Source organism: Bos javanicus, chromosome 5, assembly GCF_032452875.1.
Source record: "Bos javanicus breed banteng chromosome 5, ARS-OSU_banteng_1.0, whole genome shotgun sequence".
Lineage (NCBI taxonomy): Eukaryota > Metazoa > Chordata > Mammalia > Artiodactyla > Bovidae > Bos > Bos javanicus.
This window is the reverse complement of record NC_083872.1, coordinates 77,936,371-77,953,668: the sequence shown is the minus strand read 5'-3', so window position 1 is coordinate 77,953,668 and position 17,298 is coordinate 77,936,371. Positions and strand designations below refer to the sequence as shown.

Here is a 17,298-nt window from a genome sequence, read left to right as displayed (position 1 = left end):
GCCTGCCAGGCTCCTCTGTCCATGGGATTCTCCAGGCAAGAATAAATAGAGTGGGTTGCCATTCCCTTCTCCAGGGGATCTTTCTGACCCAGGGATCAAGTTCAGGTTTTGAAGTTAAAAAGTCTAAGGTTTGAATTGCAGCTCTGCCGTATAGTTTCATCACCTATACAGTAGGGCTAATTAATGCCTTTTTGTTAGGGTTGTTACGAGAAGGGTGCAAAATAACACACAGGTGTAATTACTAATATAACATTAATTTTATCAAGACATGGAATGGAATGATTGTGCTGTTGCTGCTGCAGCTAAGTCACTTCAGTTGTGTCTGACTCTGTGCGACCCCATAGACGGCAGCCCACCAGGCTCCCCCGTCCCTGGGATTCTCCAGGCAAGGACACTGGAGTGGGTTGCCATTTCCTTCTCCAATGATTGTGGTGTTAAGAGCAGATAAATAGCTTTGCCCTTTTTTTTTTAATGAACATTTATTTTTAGCCACATAATAATGTTTTTTTCTTTTTTGAGAGGATTACTAATTTTAGCTTTATAACAGATTGGTTGATACTATGATTCTTAAAGCTGTTCTCAATTTATTGTATGAATGAATTAATTTAAATTACTTGATTTAAAGTCAAGAGGTATAAATCTGTTTTTATAAAAACTAGCAGACCAAAGTGTAAACAGAACACTAAGGGGAAAGAAAGCACATATGTATGAAATTTTATTTCAGTGCAATCCCTGAAACAGATTTCTAGAGCTATATTCATATAATATCTGAATAAACAGTGAAAAAGTTTAGCTAATTATAAAGATATTAAAAATCTACAATGTACAATGTCAAATAATCAGAAAATATTCCATATGAATTTTCTTTTTCTTTGCCTGCCAAACTGCTAAAACATTGAAAAAGAAGATGTCCAGAACCAGAGCCAACATGCGTATTTGGGTACTTCCAGCCCTGGTACGCTGTAGCAGGGCAGAACAGGTCCAGTTTCAGCCAGTTGTTCACTGGCATGTGGTCAGTGTGAAGTTTCCTGCTGTACTCTTCTGAGCTAGAGAGAAGGAACCAAAAATGCTGACATCCTCATTTGGCTTCATCAATTATGCCCGAGCACATAGAGCAACACTTCCTGTGCAAAACCTACGCTGACTCTGCAGAGGACACTCTCAGCCTTCAGCTGATCTGGGCGGGGATGCTGGCATAGGTTGGTGAAATTTGGAAAGTGTTAGCCATTGGATACTTCTTCACATCACATGAACGTGGCATGTCTCATTATTATACCTTTCATTTCATAGAAATAAGCTTTCAAAGCTTGCAATGAAAGCTTGCAATAACAACATTGATTGACAGGAAGAGCTTGTTGTAGGCCAGTTATTAGCTCTCAAAACTACCACCCCGCGAAAGCATGTTTAAGAAAGACCTAATTTAGAAATAAAATGCCATGGAAATTGAACTGAAGAAAGCCTATGAGAATGTCTGAAATGTATATATCTTGTCTCTTTAATATCAATACGTCTATATCTAGCCTTCCTTAACACTCTTGATCTCAGTTTTCTTATCCATACAAAGGGAGGATTTCTAAATTTCTAAGGGTTTGTAATTTTAGTGTGTGTTTCTCCGAGTAGTTTTCTCCATGTTTTGTTTTATTCTACCTATCAAAATATCCTCAAGTACTTTAAGTTAGTACATGACTTTCAATTCTTTCAGAAACACAATAATTTGAAGAAGTGATGTTATAAAGTTATTCTGAGTCTAGATTATTATAGTTTGATTCTGACTATACCATCTAAACATCACATGAAAGGGAAATTAGTGTCACTACGTAAATGTTAAATCCATGTGATGATAAACCTTAGATGTTTTGACAAGTCTGTGTTATATATCATCTAAAACATTAACCTTGATTAGTAATTTATCTTATAAGCATGACAAGGATGGGAAATTTGCTCATTGGTGCCTCTTCTTTAAAATTCTAATTTTTGTTTACAATGAAGTCATTTGGGATTGCTAGTAACCTTGGAAGAGATAAAAGACTTGTTTTGGGGGAGATGGACATGGTTTTGTTTTTCAGCATTTCTTATGATTTTTTTTTTTCTTATGACCATGAAAAAAATTTGAAATTCTTTAAGACCTAGTTTTCAAGGATAGTTTGTAAATTTAATGACTATAACTACAATTAAATCACATGTAGTTGGCCCCATCCTTCCCATTTTGCCACAGTGCTCTAGAATTCTCTCACTACATTTTGAAATACCTTTGTAGAATTTTGAAATTCATTACTTGCGTAGTTCTTTGAGGCTGCATCAGTGGTGGAAGGAGTTATGAAACGTAGCTCTGCACTTCCCCTTAGTTAGTTCTTTACCCTGTCAAGCAGAAGATGTGTGTGTGACTGGTGTCTAAATGAAGAATACCTATAGATTTTACACACAAACTGTAGATCCAGATAGTCCCTCCACAAGCAGGAATTAAGAATGATTAATCAGAAGAAAAAAAGGCACTGCTGGATGTTGTTTGAAAGGAATTCTTTATGGGGGGCTGTGAGTATTGTTTTTGCAGTTTCTATTTTTAAAATATTTTAGTTTAAAAACATTTGAACTTTTTGAGTATGCAAAGTATATGAGTAGGTAAAGTAACTGGTATTTATCTCTTTGTTTACTACCAAATTATAAGTAATTTGTATCATGATTGAAATATTATCCTGCCTCTTGTTTAGAATGGTTTCATGCTGTGATTTTAACACAGAGGTACAGTTTTTCTTATTTTTATGGCCCAAGTACAATTACTTGAGGTAATGACATTTCTTCCTGTGGATTCGTAGCATAGCAGTGTTCCCTGAGAGCAGTGAAAGTGAACTGTGCTGTGTGCAATCAGCGTTGACCTATCTTAGCTGAGTCTTTATTATAGCCTCATTCCTCCTATTTCTATTTTCTATTTCTGCTACTTCCATTTCTAATATGTAAAAACTACATTTCAACAAGTTTCTTAGAATGTATTTATACATTTAATATTCTCTCAGTCATCAATTATTTGAGGATAAAATTCTCTCTATTTCTAAAGCATCAGCAAGGTGCATTGGCAATGCAACAAAGTTAAGGATTTCTTAAAATTACCAATGATTTATTGGTCTCCAAAGTCTAGTTGACTTGCCTAGATCCTCCTAGCATTGTGGCTTTAATGTTCTCAGGGTCTTTTCTGTTTAACTGAAAAACCACATTAAGTGAATGTTTTATTCAGAAAAAAACATTTTAAAACATATTTTTTATCTGTAACAAGGAGAAGGAAAATAAACATTTGGGTGTAACTACTGATAACATTTTGATGTGTTCTTACCCTTTGTATTTGTTGTTTGGTAAAGCTGAGGTCATAATTTACATGGATTTTTAAAAATCATTCTTTCCCCTTTCCAAATAACATTAAATATTTCACATTACAAAACTTCTTAGTCAAAATTCAATAGCTGTATGATATTCTGTTAAAAAGTAATACTTTAGTTGGCATGCACTCTATTGTTGGATATTTAACATCTTTAAAGATTTTGAACTATAAATCAGAGAACATTACCATTTTTTAAAGATTATCTTTGCAAGATGACTTGGGGGGAAAATCCCATTGTATTTGTTTTTTCTTAACTTTATTTATTTATTTATCTCCGTGTTGGGTCTTTGTTGTGGTGTGCCGGCTTCTCTAGTAGTGGTCGGTGGGCTTAGTTTTCCCCGGGCGTGTGGGATCTTAGTTTCCCCATAGGGATCAAAGCTGTGTGCCTTGCATTGGAAGGTGGATTCTTTATCATTGGACCACTGAGGAAGTCCCCTCCCATTGCATTTGTATTCCTGATTTAAGACATTCATAATAGCTATACCTTAGAATTGTTTTGTAATAAGTTTGTTTGTTTTTTTAATGTATTACTTTTGACTGTGCTAGATCTTTGTGCTGTGCATGGGCTTTCTCTAGTTGTGGCGAGTGGAGTCTACTCCTTAGTTGCGTTGACAGGCTTCTTGTTACGGTGTTTTCAATTGTTGCAGAGCACAGGCTCTAGGTACATGGGCTTCAGTAGTTATGGTGCTTGGGCTTAGTTGCCCTGCTGCATGTGGGATCTTCCTGGATGGGGGGATCAAACCTGAGTGCTCTGCATTGGCAGGCAGATTCTTAACCACGGGACCACCAGTGGTCCTTAGAGCACTTAGAACTTAAGGACAAGCGTTGAATTAGGATTTTAAACAAATGTGTTGGATTCCATGTTTGTTTAAACTTATGAATCACACATTTAAAAAACTTTTACTTCTGTGTGGCAGGCAGCCTGTGTGCTAGCTATTTTTCAAATGTGGATGACATTGCTTTCTTCATGGACTGGGATTTATAGAATATTTGCAAATAGGTGATCATTGAACACTGAAAGAGAACTTCCTTAACTAAAGCAGGTTCTTTTATGCCACAAGCTTCATGTGAATGGAAAACTAAATCTAAGCATAGAAAGCTTGGGCTATGAAAATACTAGTGCCAGGAAAAACACAGATTCACAAGACTTCAGCCAAAGCCTTTGGTTTTTCCTTGTTTCACTAGCTTAGAAATGGCCTGGCCTGAGATTCTCCCAATAATTCAGCCACAAGAGAAAGAAAAAGCTTGTTGTTTTTCATTCCCATTGTGTAGAGGCCCCTATGTCACAGACTTGCACCAGCATGGAGTACTGACCTACCTTGTGGAATGAATGGAACTGAATTTAGAGTAACTTAAAGTAACAAAGTAACATAAATTCTTTAATGTGTCTTCTATTTAAGACTTTATAGGCATGATGATAAATTTTAATAGAATACAAATAGCAAGAGCAATATGAATGTACAATCAAAATATGAAAGTTTGGAGTGTTCTTTTCCAAGTAATTGTTTTGGATTGGAATATTTGATTTCAAGATTATAGGGGATTCCTTTTTTCTTTATACTGCTTCTGCATCTACCTTGGTAGTTTAGATGGGAATGTAAATTAATACAGGGCTTCCCAGGTGACACTAGTGATAAAGAACCTGCCTGGCAGTTCAGGAGAGTAAGAGATGTGGGTTCGATCCCTGGATCAGGAAGATCCCCTGGAGGAGGGCATAGCAATCCACTCCAGTATTCTTACCTGGAGAATCCCATGGACAGAGGAGCCTGGTGGGCTACAGTCCATGGGGTCTCACAGAGTCGGACATGACTGAAGTCAACATGTACAAAATATCTGACTTTTCTTCATAAATGAGTAAAATTTTAGAGAACATGTATTACACTTAGAAATAGTCATTTCTCCTAATTTTTATTATAATTTTAAAATTTAGGATTTTTTTGCTATTAAATACCAGATTATATATATAGATACATATATATATGCAGATGTTTTACCTTCTGAGCCACCAGGGAAGTATAGATACATATATTTTATATTAAAAAGAAGTCAAAATAGGATTTATTATTGGACTTGTAGTTTTTATTCTCTAATGGTAAGTATGGATAGATTTATTTATAAGACCAAAGGAAACTCAGAACTAGGGTGAAAGCCGCAGTAGTTCAAGGGTTTTGTTTTTTTTTTTTTTTTGCCCGCATTTTTTTTTAAGCCATCCCAACCTACATATGCTTCTCCAGAGTGTGCATACAGTGCTCACAGCATCCTCAGAATCAGCTTTGAAATGGAACCAACTGGACTCCTGTCCAGCTGTTTATACACTTCTTGGCGCTTCTCCTACCCATTTGTTTTCATCTTCCCAACTCATTTGATCCTGTGGCATTAGGGCCAACAGCTGCAATTGGTCCATAAAATAGCTGAATAATAAAATGCTATAATCTGATCCTTGTAGTTTTCGTGATGACTGAGTTGGTAACAGCAGTGCTATAGATTTGTTTGGCAGGTCAGGGGAAACATCATCTTTATTTTACCGGAAGAAAGTTTATGTATAAGAAGGATTGGTAATTGATCCTGAGTGGTATAATTGTATCTCCTGAATCCTAGTCTTGTTGTTTACTGAGTACCTATTAGACACAGTACTTTGTAGTATGCACATTATTTCTAATCCTCAGAATAAGCTTGTAAGAACTGTGATATGACCTTAATTTTCCGGTGGTGAGAAAACAGACTCAAGGTTATAACCCTTATCAACATATTCAGTGTTACAGCAGCATTGTAGTATTACCTGGAATTCAAATCCAAGATCATGCTTCCAAAGTTTGTGACCTATCCATAGCATATTGTAGCAGTAGGTTTTTTTTATTGTGAATAGTATTTTATTTCCATTTTGCTGTTAATGACATCAACTACTATGATGAAAGTTTTTATGCACATTATTGTACATCAGTTAGTGGAATTGTTGCAAGTGCGTATGTTCAGCTTTAGGAGATGTTGCCTGAAGGTTTTCCATAGTGGTTTTAGTGTGTGAATACTCTAATTCCCCTTCCTAGCCAGTACTTGATCTAAAACAATTTTAGCCATGTGGCAGGTATCTAGTGGTATCATTTTGTGATTTTAATTTACATGTCTCTGATTAATAATTTTTATATGCTTATTGGAGACCTTTTGTGAAGTTCCCAATTGAGACTTTTGTCCATTGAAAAATAGGTTAAGAGCCAAAAATAAAAAGAGTGAAAAAGAAACATTTAATATAATGTTGCACAGTGATAAGTGCTATTAAATACCAAAGACCAAAGTGCTAGGATTAATAGAAAGTGACCAAAATGGGATTGTGAAGAAAGAAAGGCCCACCTGAGAAAGTGGCATCAAAGTGCAGATTTGCATGAAATGTGTTATGGAAGCAAGAGGAAAATCTGGATAAAACATATGAAGCAGAGGGAACTGCAAGTGCAAGGGACTTGAAGAACTTGGCAAGGAAGTATTAAATTCCTATACAACTTTCAGCTTATGAGGGAAGGTAACAAGGCCTTTACTTTTACTCACCTTCAACTGTACACTCAGTAAGGTATTATTTGGCTTGTTTTCTTTTTATAAAGATCAAAAGCCTTCTGTTCAGTCACTGGGGTTCCATGTTTGAACTAGCAACTTCATGTTTTGCCTACTAATTGCTGTATAATATCTAAACGTATTTACTGGTGATATGTTTTATGAATGTTTATTCAGTAAAATTGGACAGCCCTGATTGATTGGATGTGATGGAGGAGGGAGAACAGTTGCTGATTGAAGCAAAGAAGAAAGGAGTTTACTGGAAAGAGTCCTAAAGAAGCAGGAGTGTTAGCTGTGAAGGCGCCCGGGAGGAAAGAATGTAAAAAATGAAAATGCAGTTACCACTGTCAGATGCTCCCAGAGAAGTATCGGGTAGGAGGGGTGAGCTGCTGATTGCAGTGGGCCGCTGGCCTTGTGGAAGCAGGATCAGGTCTGTGTCAGTCAGACAGGTGGGCTAAAGGGGAGGTGAGGAAATGGAGGCATGACCTGGGGTTCCCAAGTTTTGAGAAGTGTAAACAAGAAAAAGGATGAGATTAGACAGCTTGAGAAGAATATAGATAGAACCAAGAGCTTTTTGTTTTATTTTGGGTTTTGAGGGTTTTTGTTTTTTGGAAGAGACTTCAGTGTTTGGGTTTTTTTTTTTTTCTCTCATAACAGGAAGTCATCCTTTGCTATTCTTGGCTCAGAGCAGACAGTTGTGTCTCCCTCCCTCCCTGCCCTTTTAAACTTGTTTAAAACTTCTTACAGCTATATAATTTTCTATGTATCCCAAGAGGGTTTACCTTTGTGATCTCATTGATCTTCTTGAGAGGGAAGTACCAAATATTATGCCTGTTTCTTAGATGAAAGCCTCAAAGCTCAGAGGTTGTAGCTGAGAAGTCTTTCCACTGATAACTTGTGGGGCAAGAATATTTGTAAGTATATCCTGCCTTGCTCAGAGTTTGGGAATCTGTGTTTACAGCATTAACTAACCTTGATTTGCCCCTTATTCAAGTGGTTATCCTCTGGTTACCCCAGAAAAAAAATCTAAGTTTTTAGATATAATTTATAGGTCAGATTAAGAAGCTTTCCCAAATACCCCTTTACTTCCCCCCTGCCCACACACCCCTCTCACCCATCTGTGCACGCTCCTGTATCATACACACACCACTCATCCCACATACATACCTCTGCCACCCACACAGCCCACAAATGTTCACTTTAGTCCTTGCCCACAAAACTAGGCTACTTTTCTCTTTCTGCAGTTTGGATTTGGGGTAAAAAAAGTAGCTAGGTTAGAAAGAATTGATTTTATGAGCTCAGATTAGAGACTGTAAATACAATCATACCTTGTTTTCTTGTGCTTTACTTTATTGCACTTTGCAGATACTTCCTTTTTATTTTTTTTTATAAACTGAAGGTTTGTGGTAACCCTGCATTGTCAGATGATGGTCAGCAGTTTTTAACAATAAAATATTTTAAAATTCAAGTATGTACATTGTTATTGCACACTTAATAGACTATACTATAGTGGAACCATAACTTTTATATGCCTCGGGATACCAAAAAATTCGTATGACTTGTTTTATTGCTATGGTCTGGAACCAAAACTGTAATATCTCAGAGGGAAGTCTGTAAATCCCTAGGCTTCAACAATAAGGGTTCAGTTGATCATTCAGTTTTTACTGAATTTGCTTTCATTCCTCAAAGGAAACCCTGTAGAATACTAAACAGTTTTTGCATAAATTTGATCTAGAGCAATAGTTGTATGATTTGGTCCTTCAGGATATTTTTTAAGTTTTGAGGATTAACTGTTCAGCCTTGGATTTTTATATGCACAGAACTGGGATTGATACAGTTTTCATTGTAGCTTGATCTCAGTCCCTAAAGTATGAAAAAGAACATTCATAACATTGATATTTTGATCGTTTTTACAGAATGATGTTTGTGTGATATATTTTTTTCACTTAACCTAGTCCTAGTGTTAAAGTGCTACACTCAATATGCCAGCAAATTTGGAAAACTCAGCCATGGCCACAGGACTGAAAAGGTCAGTTTTCATTCCAATCCCAAAGAAGGGCAATGCCAAAGAATGCTCAAACTACTGCACAACTGTACTCATTTCATATGCTAGCAAAGTAATGCTCAAGATTCTTCAAGCTAGGCTTTAACAGTACATGAACCGAGAACTCCCACATGGTCAAGCTGGATTTAGAAAAGGCAGAGGAACCACAGATCAAATTGTCAACATCTGTTGGATCATAGAAAAAGCAAGAGAATTCCAGAAAAACATCTGCTTTTGCTTCATTGACTATGCTAAAGTTTTGACCGTGTGGATCACAACAAGCTATAGAAAATTCTTAAAGAGATGGGACTACCAGACCACCTTACCTGCCTCCTGAAAAATCTGTATGCAGGTCAAGAAGCAATAGTTAGAACCAGACATGGAACAATGGACTGGTTCAAAATTTGGAAAGGAGTATGTCAAGGCTGTGTATTGTCACCTTGCTATTTAACTTGTTTGCAGAGTACATCATGCATAATGCAAGGCTGGATGAAGCACAGGCTAGAATCAGGATTGCCGGGAGAAATATCAATAACCTCAGATATGCAGGTGATACCACCCTTATGGCAGAAAGCAGAGGGGAACTGAAGAGCCTGTTGATGAAGGTGAAAGAGGAGAGTGAAAAAGCTTACTTAAAACTCAACATTCAAAAAACAAAGATCATGACATCCAGTTCCATCACTTCATGGCAAACAGATGGGGAAACAATGGAACAGTGACAGTCAATGGAGTGACTGAACAACAAGTGCTAGACATCTATCCCAGTTGTAAGTGCCTTTCTATCCCTCATCTCCCGAAGAGGTGAAAGTCTTTGTTTTTTGAACATATTAAAAACTCATCAAGAGAAGGAAATCAGTGTCTCCTTTTTTTGTGTTCAGAGTTTAGGTTAGAACTTTTGGAAATTGTAGATGCTCAATAAGTCTTGTTTATAGAACATTCTTTGTTCTTAATCCTTTTCCCACTTGTCACAAATATTTGAAAAAATATAGTCATTAATATAATTAATATTAATATTTAGCATATATATTATGTTCCCAGAGAAGGAAATGGTAACCCATTCCGATATTCACGTCTGGAAAATCCCATGGACAGAGGAGCTTGGTGGGTTACAATCCATGGGGTTGCAAAAGGCTTGGACATGACTCAGTGACTAAACATATGTTATATATATGTACTCAGCATAGAAAGTCTTCCCTTGCATATATTTCAGAAAGTTTCTTAGACAAAGAAAGATAAAAGAATTAAAACATCTAGATTCCAATTTAGGTGCATCACTTACTGAAAGAATATGGGTAAGGAGGAATGTGGAAGGCAGCAGACTAGGACCCAGATATTTGTATACTTTCCTCCCACCTCTGTTTTAGAATCAATATTAAATGTATGAAAAGACAGGGAATTTTATCCTAATGAAGATAGCAATAATCTAATGATGTGAAAAATTGGATCCCATTATTCTCATTTGGCTGAGATATAATATCCTTTTAATTTTAATAAAAAATATCCCTGGGGCATTGGTAGAGTTGGATTAGAGTCCTGATGGTTGGAGTTTGATGAAAAAAGGGCTAGCACTCTGGAACTCCCTAATGTAGACTTACCTCAACACTTTTTTCTTTGCAGTATGGTAGCTGGACAGGTCCTAGAAAGGAAAGTACTGCTGCTATGCTAACCATATCAGAGGAATGATGGGCAATTAAAAGAAAATGCTTTCATCAAATCAGGCTAGATTATTTCTCCATCATTGTTTTTTTCTTTGTTGTTGTTTTTAAAGACAGACTCTTTTTAAAAAATTTGGTATTTGTTTGTTTTTGACTGTGCTGGGTCTTCGTTGCTGCATGAAGACTTTCTCTTGTGGTGAGTGGGGACTGCTCTCTAGGTGCAGTGCATGGGCTTCTCTTTGCAGTGGCTTCTCTTATTGCAGAGCATAGGCTCTAGGGTGCACGGGCTCAGTTCCCTCGAGACATGTGGAATCTTCCTGGAGCGGGGATTGAACCCATGTCCCCAGCATTGGTCGGTGGATTCTTAGCTACTGGACCACCAGGGGAGTCCTGTTTTGTTTTGGTTTTGGCCATGCAGTACAGCTTATCGACATTAGTTCCCCATCAGGGAATGAACCTGGACTATAGCAGTGAAAGTGTTGAGTCCTAACCATTGAACCACCAGAGAATTCCTTACTCCATCATTGTTAAGACCTTACAAACTGGACAGAGAAGTTCCTTTTATTTCAGTGTTTTTTTTTTTCTTTTCTTTTGCTTGTGAGGTACTTTGTACCTTACAAATGTGTATTTTTACTGTAAATCTTCTTTAAAGAACTTGTTGCAAAAGAAAAAACAGTCAAAAAAAAAGTTATATAGAATGTTAAGCAAAAATACAAAATTCTGTATTTTTAGACAAAATAATTTGAGTTTGTAACACAAGGAAACTAAATTGTGAACACACTGAGAATAATTTAAGTCTGTTTCATATTCACAGACAAAACCCTAACAATATCCAGTCACCTCATAATATAAGCTACTTGTCAAAAAGTGGTTTCAGCAAGGAAAAGAGAATGTGGGAAGAGCAGAACTGGTGGCAGTGTTACTCAGTGTGCCTACCTGGGGCATCTTTGTGCAGGTACAGTTGCCATCTCACCTGGTACTTTAGTGATACCTGCTGCTCAGAACTTTGAGTCTTACCACAGCCAAGGGTTGTACCCAGAAACTTTTACTATGCCATTTCATTCTGGAAAATAAACATTTATTCTTGCTCTTGTAATGCTTTTTTCTCCCTTTCCGCTGAAATTAGTAAGAATGAAGAGGAACCCTCCTTCCAACATTCATTCTCATTATTTTAGAATGGTAGAGATCTTTGAAGATGATCTAACTCAGCTCTCTCATTTCTGCAATTGAAATGCACAGGACCAGAGCCGACAATGGCTTGCCATGTCATACCAGTGGCTAAGCAAGGACTAGAGTCCAGGTTTCTTAAATTCTAAACAGTGGTTCTGTCACTGAGTTTTGCAAAAGCTAAGGACTTGAAAACTTCCTTACAAAAATATGTGTCTGTGGGCAGATTCAGTAGTGAAGGGAGATAGAATAGTACTCCCAGGGTTATTTGATCACTGCTTAGCTGACACAGTAACTACTATAACAGCTTGTAGGCAACATTGCCAACTGCCCAGTATTTGAAGAAGATATCAGGCTTCTCTGTTCCCAACAACTTTATATCTTGAGAACCCTTATGGGGATTATTGACTCTTTGTCACGTGCCCTACCGCTTAAGTATGGGGACCCTATTATTACACTCTGAGCAGTGTGGCTTAAGGTGCTATTGTGGAGACAATGTCAGAACAGCCAGAGGTGAACATGGAGCTAAAAAGGACACTACTGCCTACTTCCTTTTCTTAGATCTGTCTTTTTTTTTTTTCTTTCTGAGTGATTCCCACAGAATCAGTTTCCTAGAAGTGGTGAGCCAGATTCATTTTTGCTTTTTTCTATTGTCTTGATAGTAGATCCACCCAAGAATATAGTGGGGTAAACTTTGAAAAATATGTGTAGGAAGAATAAATATTACTTTTAGAAAATTATCATTTGTGACATTAAGATTTTTGGAAAACAGAAAGGAAAATATCAGTAAAATCTCTTCTTCACAACTGCTTTTATAATTTTGAGATAGATAGGCTTAGGCTTTGGTTTCTAAGAATCTCATTTTTTATTGCAGTTGTTCATAGCAAATACTCAGTTATGTATTTTTTCCCTTGTACTTCCAGGCGGTAGTGTGGCATAATGATCAGACCCAAGCTTTGGTCTCACTTGAGATTCTAGTCTCAGCAGTGAGATGTAGGGCAAAGAACTTAGTTTCTGAGTCTCAGTTTCCATAACTAAAAAATGATTATAGTAATTCCTACTTCATAATCCCTGTGAGATTTAAATAAAATATTTATAAATGCTTATTATAGTTCCTAGCACAGACTAGGGACCCAACAAATAGAATATCATTATTGGTATACCAGTTGACATTTCCCTTATGCCCCATAGTTCTTGTGACCATATTTTTAATAATTGCATGATATTCTATCAAGTTGAGTATATTCCAGTTTGTGTAACCATTAATCTATTATTAGATTCTTGTTTCTTCTAAATTTGCTGTAGAATAAAAAATTTTTCAGCAAGCTGTTATTTATTCAGCAGATTCAGGAAATACTGTGTATAAGGACCTTTGCTTGGCAGCAGCAGCAGAGAGCTCAGAGTGGAAAAGTCCCTAGCTTTGAGGGGCTCTCGGTGTGTAAGTGGAGATACGTGAAGAGAACTCTGGCCTGTGGTAAACGTTGGCACTGTCCAAGTTACTGAAAAAGTGCTGAGGAGAGGACAGAATGTGAGATTCTGCTTAGAGAGACTCACGGAAAGCCAGAGAGGGTTGTGGGAGAGGAATCAAGTGATGCAGGTGAGGTGCAGGTTATTAAGGGCTTTTAAATCTTTATACAGAATGCAGCATTTATCCTCAGTGCAAGGGAAAGTCAGTTTTGAGAAGAGAATTTGCATTATCTGCTTAGGTTTTATAGCCTATACAAGGCGAAGTGGAAGTAGAGAGTTTATTTAGAAAATTATTAAGGAATCTAGGTGAGAGATGGTATGTCTTCGACCAGGTGGAAATGGGGGAGGTGGTAAGAAGTGGCCATATTGGAAGAAATAACTCACATCATGAGCTGTCAGGTTGGATGCGAAGATGTCAAAGAAATAGAAAAGTCAAAGATGGGCTCTCAGGCATTCAGCTTGAGTGACTGGAAGAGTGGAGTTGCTGTTTCCAAAAACAAGGAAGGATGCAGGAGGAGCTGATTTGGGGGAGAAATCAGGAGTTAAGTTTTGGGATGTTACGTTCGAGATTTTTATTAAACATTCATGCAATAGATGTTCAATAGATAGTTTTGGGATGTTACGTTCGAGATTTTTATTAAACATTCAGGCAGAGATGTTCAATAGATAGTTAGACGTAGAAGTGTGCAATTCTTGGAAAGAGAGGTTTATCCTGGAATTATAAATTTGGGAGATAGCTATATATTTATAGTATTTTAAAAACTTGGTACAGTTATTTTACCTATTACTACTCCTCTCATAGAATTTTCATTGGTATTTTCATTTTTTAAAAATCCAAATAAACTTTAGGATCACTTTGTTAAATTCATTTTGTAAAGTATGCTGGACATTTTACTAGAAAAATGTACATATGTATTACATATATATTTATATATAAATTTACTAAAAGACTGGTAATTTGAAAAGAGTTGGCATCTTTAAAATGGATCTTTGTATCCAGCAATGCATAATTTTTCTCCATTTAGTTTTCTTTTATTAATATTTCTTCTGATAGTTCATTCTTTGTCCCCCAAATAGTTCATACACAGTTCTTGATAGTATTATTCCAAAGTATTGTAAGATGTCACAGAAAAAACAGAATAAACTTTTTGGCCAACCCAATACACTATTTGTTGCTGTAGTTAGTAAATTTCATTTTATTGATGTTCTGATGTTTTTGCCTTATAAAGGAATTATTTTGATATATTTAGCCACATCATTAAATTTCAGGTGATATAAATAATCTCTTTGATTTTAATTTTTCCCCCTAGCAATACAATCATATCATCTGCAAATAATGATTTTGTCTTTTTCCTTTCAACATTTGTGTCTTACTTCTGTTCATTCCAAGAAAAGAAGTCCTGAATTTAAGATAGTGGCTAACTATAAAGCAAGGAGGTAATTAAGACATAAAAGTCTAGTTACGGCTTACAGTTGTTGTTTTGTTTTTGCTTTAGGCCTATCCTAATTATTTCTTTTCCTTGCCTTTGAAAAATATATTTCGGTTGGATTTGAGTGCCCAAAGTTCGTCTGTTTTACATTTATACATTATCTCCATTAGTTGGTCTTGATGGGGTATATATTTGGTTTTCAGTCATTTTGCTCTTCCAAGGACATATTCTTTGATTCCTTGAATACCATGAATTCAGGGGAAGCTCTTTTCCTGCTGAATCAGCAATGAACTTTCATGGATGCAGAACCAAATTAAAGCCCGTAGAGAGTACGTAACCAAGAGATTTCAGTCATATAATTGGATAAGGTCCTAATGAAAATGTGAAGTTTAGAAGCCTCTCCCTCTCCCCCCGAAAACAAAAACAATAAAAATGAATTCATATGTTTAAAAAATTAATACGTGTATATTTATAGGACAGTTGCTTTTGAAAACTTCTTTTCAAGCTAAGTTTTACAAATTTGAAAATTTTATTTTAAAAAGTCTAAATACAAAACCAGTTTCTCTTCTGATGTGGATTGTAAATCAACAGAAAGGACTTGCTGATACAGCTTAGATTTCTGGGATGCGTTATCTTGAATTTTCAAGTTTACTTTCAAGTTTTATTTTTCTGTTTGTCAAGTTAAGCCTCATGTGACCTTTTTCTGTGAATGAGCAGTGGACACTATCTGGCATGTTAGCGCTTTGTACCTCCAAGGGTAGATTTGCAGGACAGCTTTTAATTGGCCTGCATTGCCTTGTTTAAATAGCCAAACACCTGCTAGGCAAGCCCCTGCACATGTGAGTGGCTATATGTTCCTTCCGTTAGGATTTGCAAGGCTGGAGCACAAAGACAGCAATTGTTACCCAATAAGCAGTAGTCACACAATTCTACCAATCGCCTTAGGAGGGCTGGTTACCATGGAATCCACCATCTGTTCACTCCCCGTCGGAATGTGATTATCCTTGCTGGGGTGGGAACTGGGAGCGTGTGCAGTGTGGAATTATCTGCAATGGACTGGGTTAATGGGAGCTAGATTTGGCTCACTAGAAGAACAGATGAAGGGAGTTTTACTTCTTAACCATTTGTGACTACTAACCAAGAGGAATAATTTCAGCTTTTATAAGGTAAGTAATTCAAGTACTATGTATCCCGTTTGTACTACGTTTGGTGTGGGGCATTATCTCCATGTGGTTCCAGGAAAGGGAGCTGTAAGCTCTTCTGGAAGGAGCCTCCAACATTACACACTTCTGTTGTATTGATTTTAAGCAGCTCAGTTATACCTGTACAGTTACATGTTGATGTTGAAAAATCAAATAATTATTTTTTAATCTTTAAAAATTTAGTCAAAATTGTAATATGACTTCTGAAAGTGGCAAAAAGACTGTAATTTTAATGGTTTCTCAGAGTGAATTGTACCAATACTCGAAATATACTCATGGCCACAACGTGTTCAATGTCTTCTTCAAATAAGAAAATGTCTCAGGTCAGGGACATTTGTAGGTTATGATTTTATTCATCATTATTCTGGCCCACGTGACTGGCTTCACATTACTAGCTCATGTTTTGTAATGTGAGGTTTATGCAGTTAATTTTGCAATGCTTTTGCACAAGTTTCGAGGGCTTGAGCATGTGGAGACAATGTGACAGTGCTTTAACAGCAGGCGTATAGGCATAGTGATAAAGGAAAGGGCAAAGCTCGGAGGATCTGCTTCTGTTTCAAGGGCTTCCTTTGTTTTTCTGTTTGAACAGCCCCTTAAAATGTGTGCTGCATATTGTAAGCAGCAGCAGGAGATTTTGGTGCTAACAAATGGATGACTGACATTTTTCTGTGTGGCTAAGAGGTTGGTAGCTCAAACAAGGGACTTCTATATCCTTTGTGAGGCAGCATTGTATATACCCTTCCCCAAAACTGTGCCCTAAAACATAAAAGTGAAAAACAAAAAGAGTGCTGTCTATACTCTGGATACTTCTTTTGTGTAAGTTTTCCTGTCATTTAAATCATAGTGCCAGGGATATGTGCATCTAGCTGGGTCTGCCATTTTTATTTGATATGGGAAGGAGTTGCAAAGAGAGGATTTGCTAATGCAGCGTTAGTTCCTCTAATTGTGCTGTTCTGCTGTCATCTTGGATGTTCGTGTCAGTGGGTCAGTGGCTGCCGGGAGAGCTGGAACAGGTCATTGTTAACAGGCCTTACTTTGATTTTCTTTTTCTGATTGTAGAATAAAATTAGATAACCTTGTACTGGTCAAGGACTCATGTTCTTACTTCAGGTTTTCAAGCCTGACTGCTAATTATGGGTTCTTGGTATTTATTGTTGTTGACTTATTGTAGTTAAAATTCTTACCTTCTTTTGTGCTTACTGGGCTATTCTCAAGTTTTTTTAATATGCAAAATCAGATTAGGTACATACTACCTCTAAAAAGCGTCTTTTCCACTAACAATAGACATGTATCTGCCTGAAAATTTCCTTAGCAGCATCTGTAAAAAATTTTTAAGTGAATGTTGTATTATTTGGATGAAATTTTCACTCATGAAAACAATTGTTCATAAGCAATATAAGTTTTGAGAGGAAATGAGATAATT

General features: G+C 36.7%; 1 protein-coding gene across 5 annotated transcripts in view; it reads left to right on the top strand.

Moving 5' to 3' along the window:
* The window catches only part of FGD4 (FYVE, RhoGEF and PH domain containing 4), a 244,327-nt gene that overhangs the window by 77,141 nt on the left and 149,888 nt on the right, over positions 1 to 17,298 (top strand). For 2 of the 5 annotated variants that reach the window (XM_061417427.1, XM_061417426.1), the window contains exon 1: positions 2,239 to 2,532. The exons of 2 other annotated variants lie outside the window; for them this stretch is intronic. In XM_061417427.1, coding sequence (XP_061273411.1) covers positions 2,523 to 2,532 — 10 coding nt within the window. In that variant the 5' untranslated portion in view covers positions 2,239 to 2,522. One more of the 5 variants, XM_061417428.1, reaches the window with a different exon arrangement.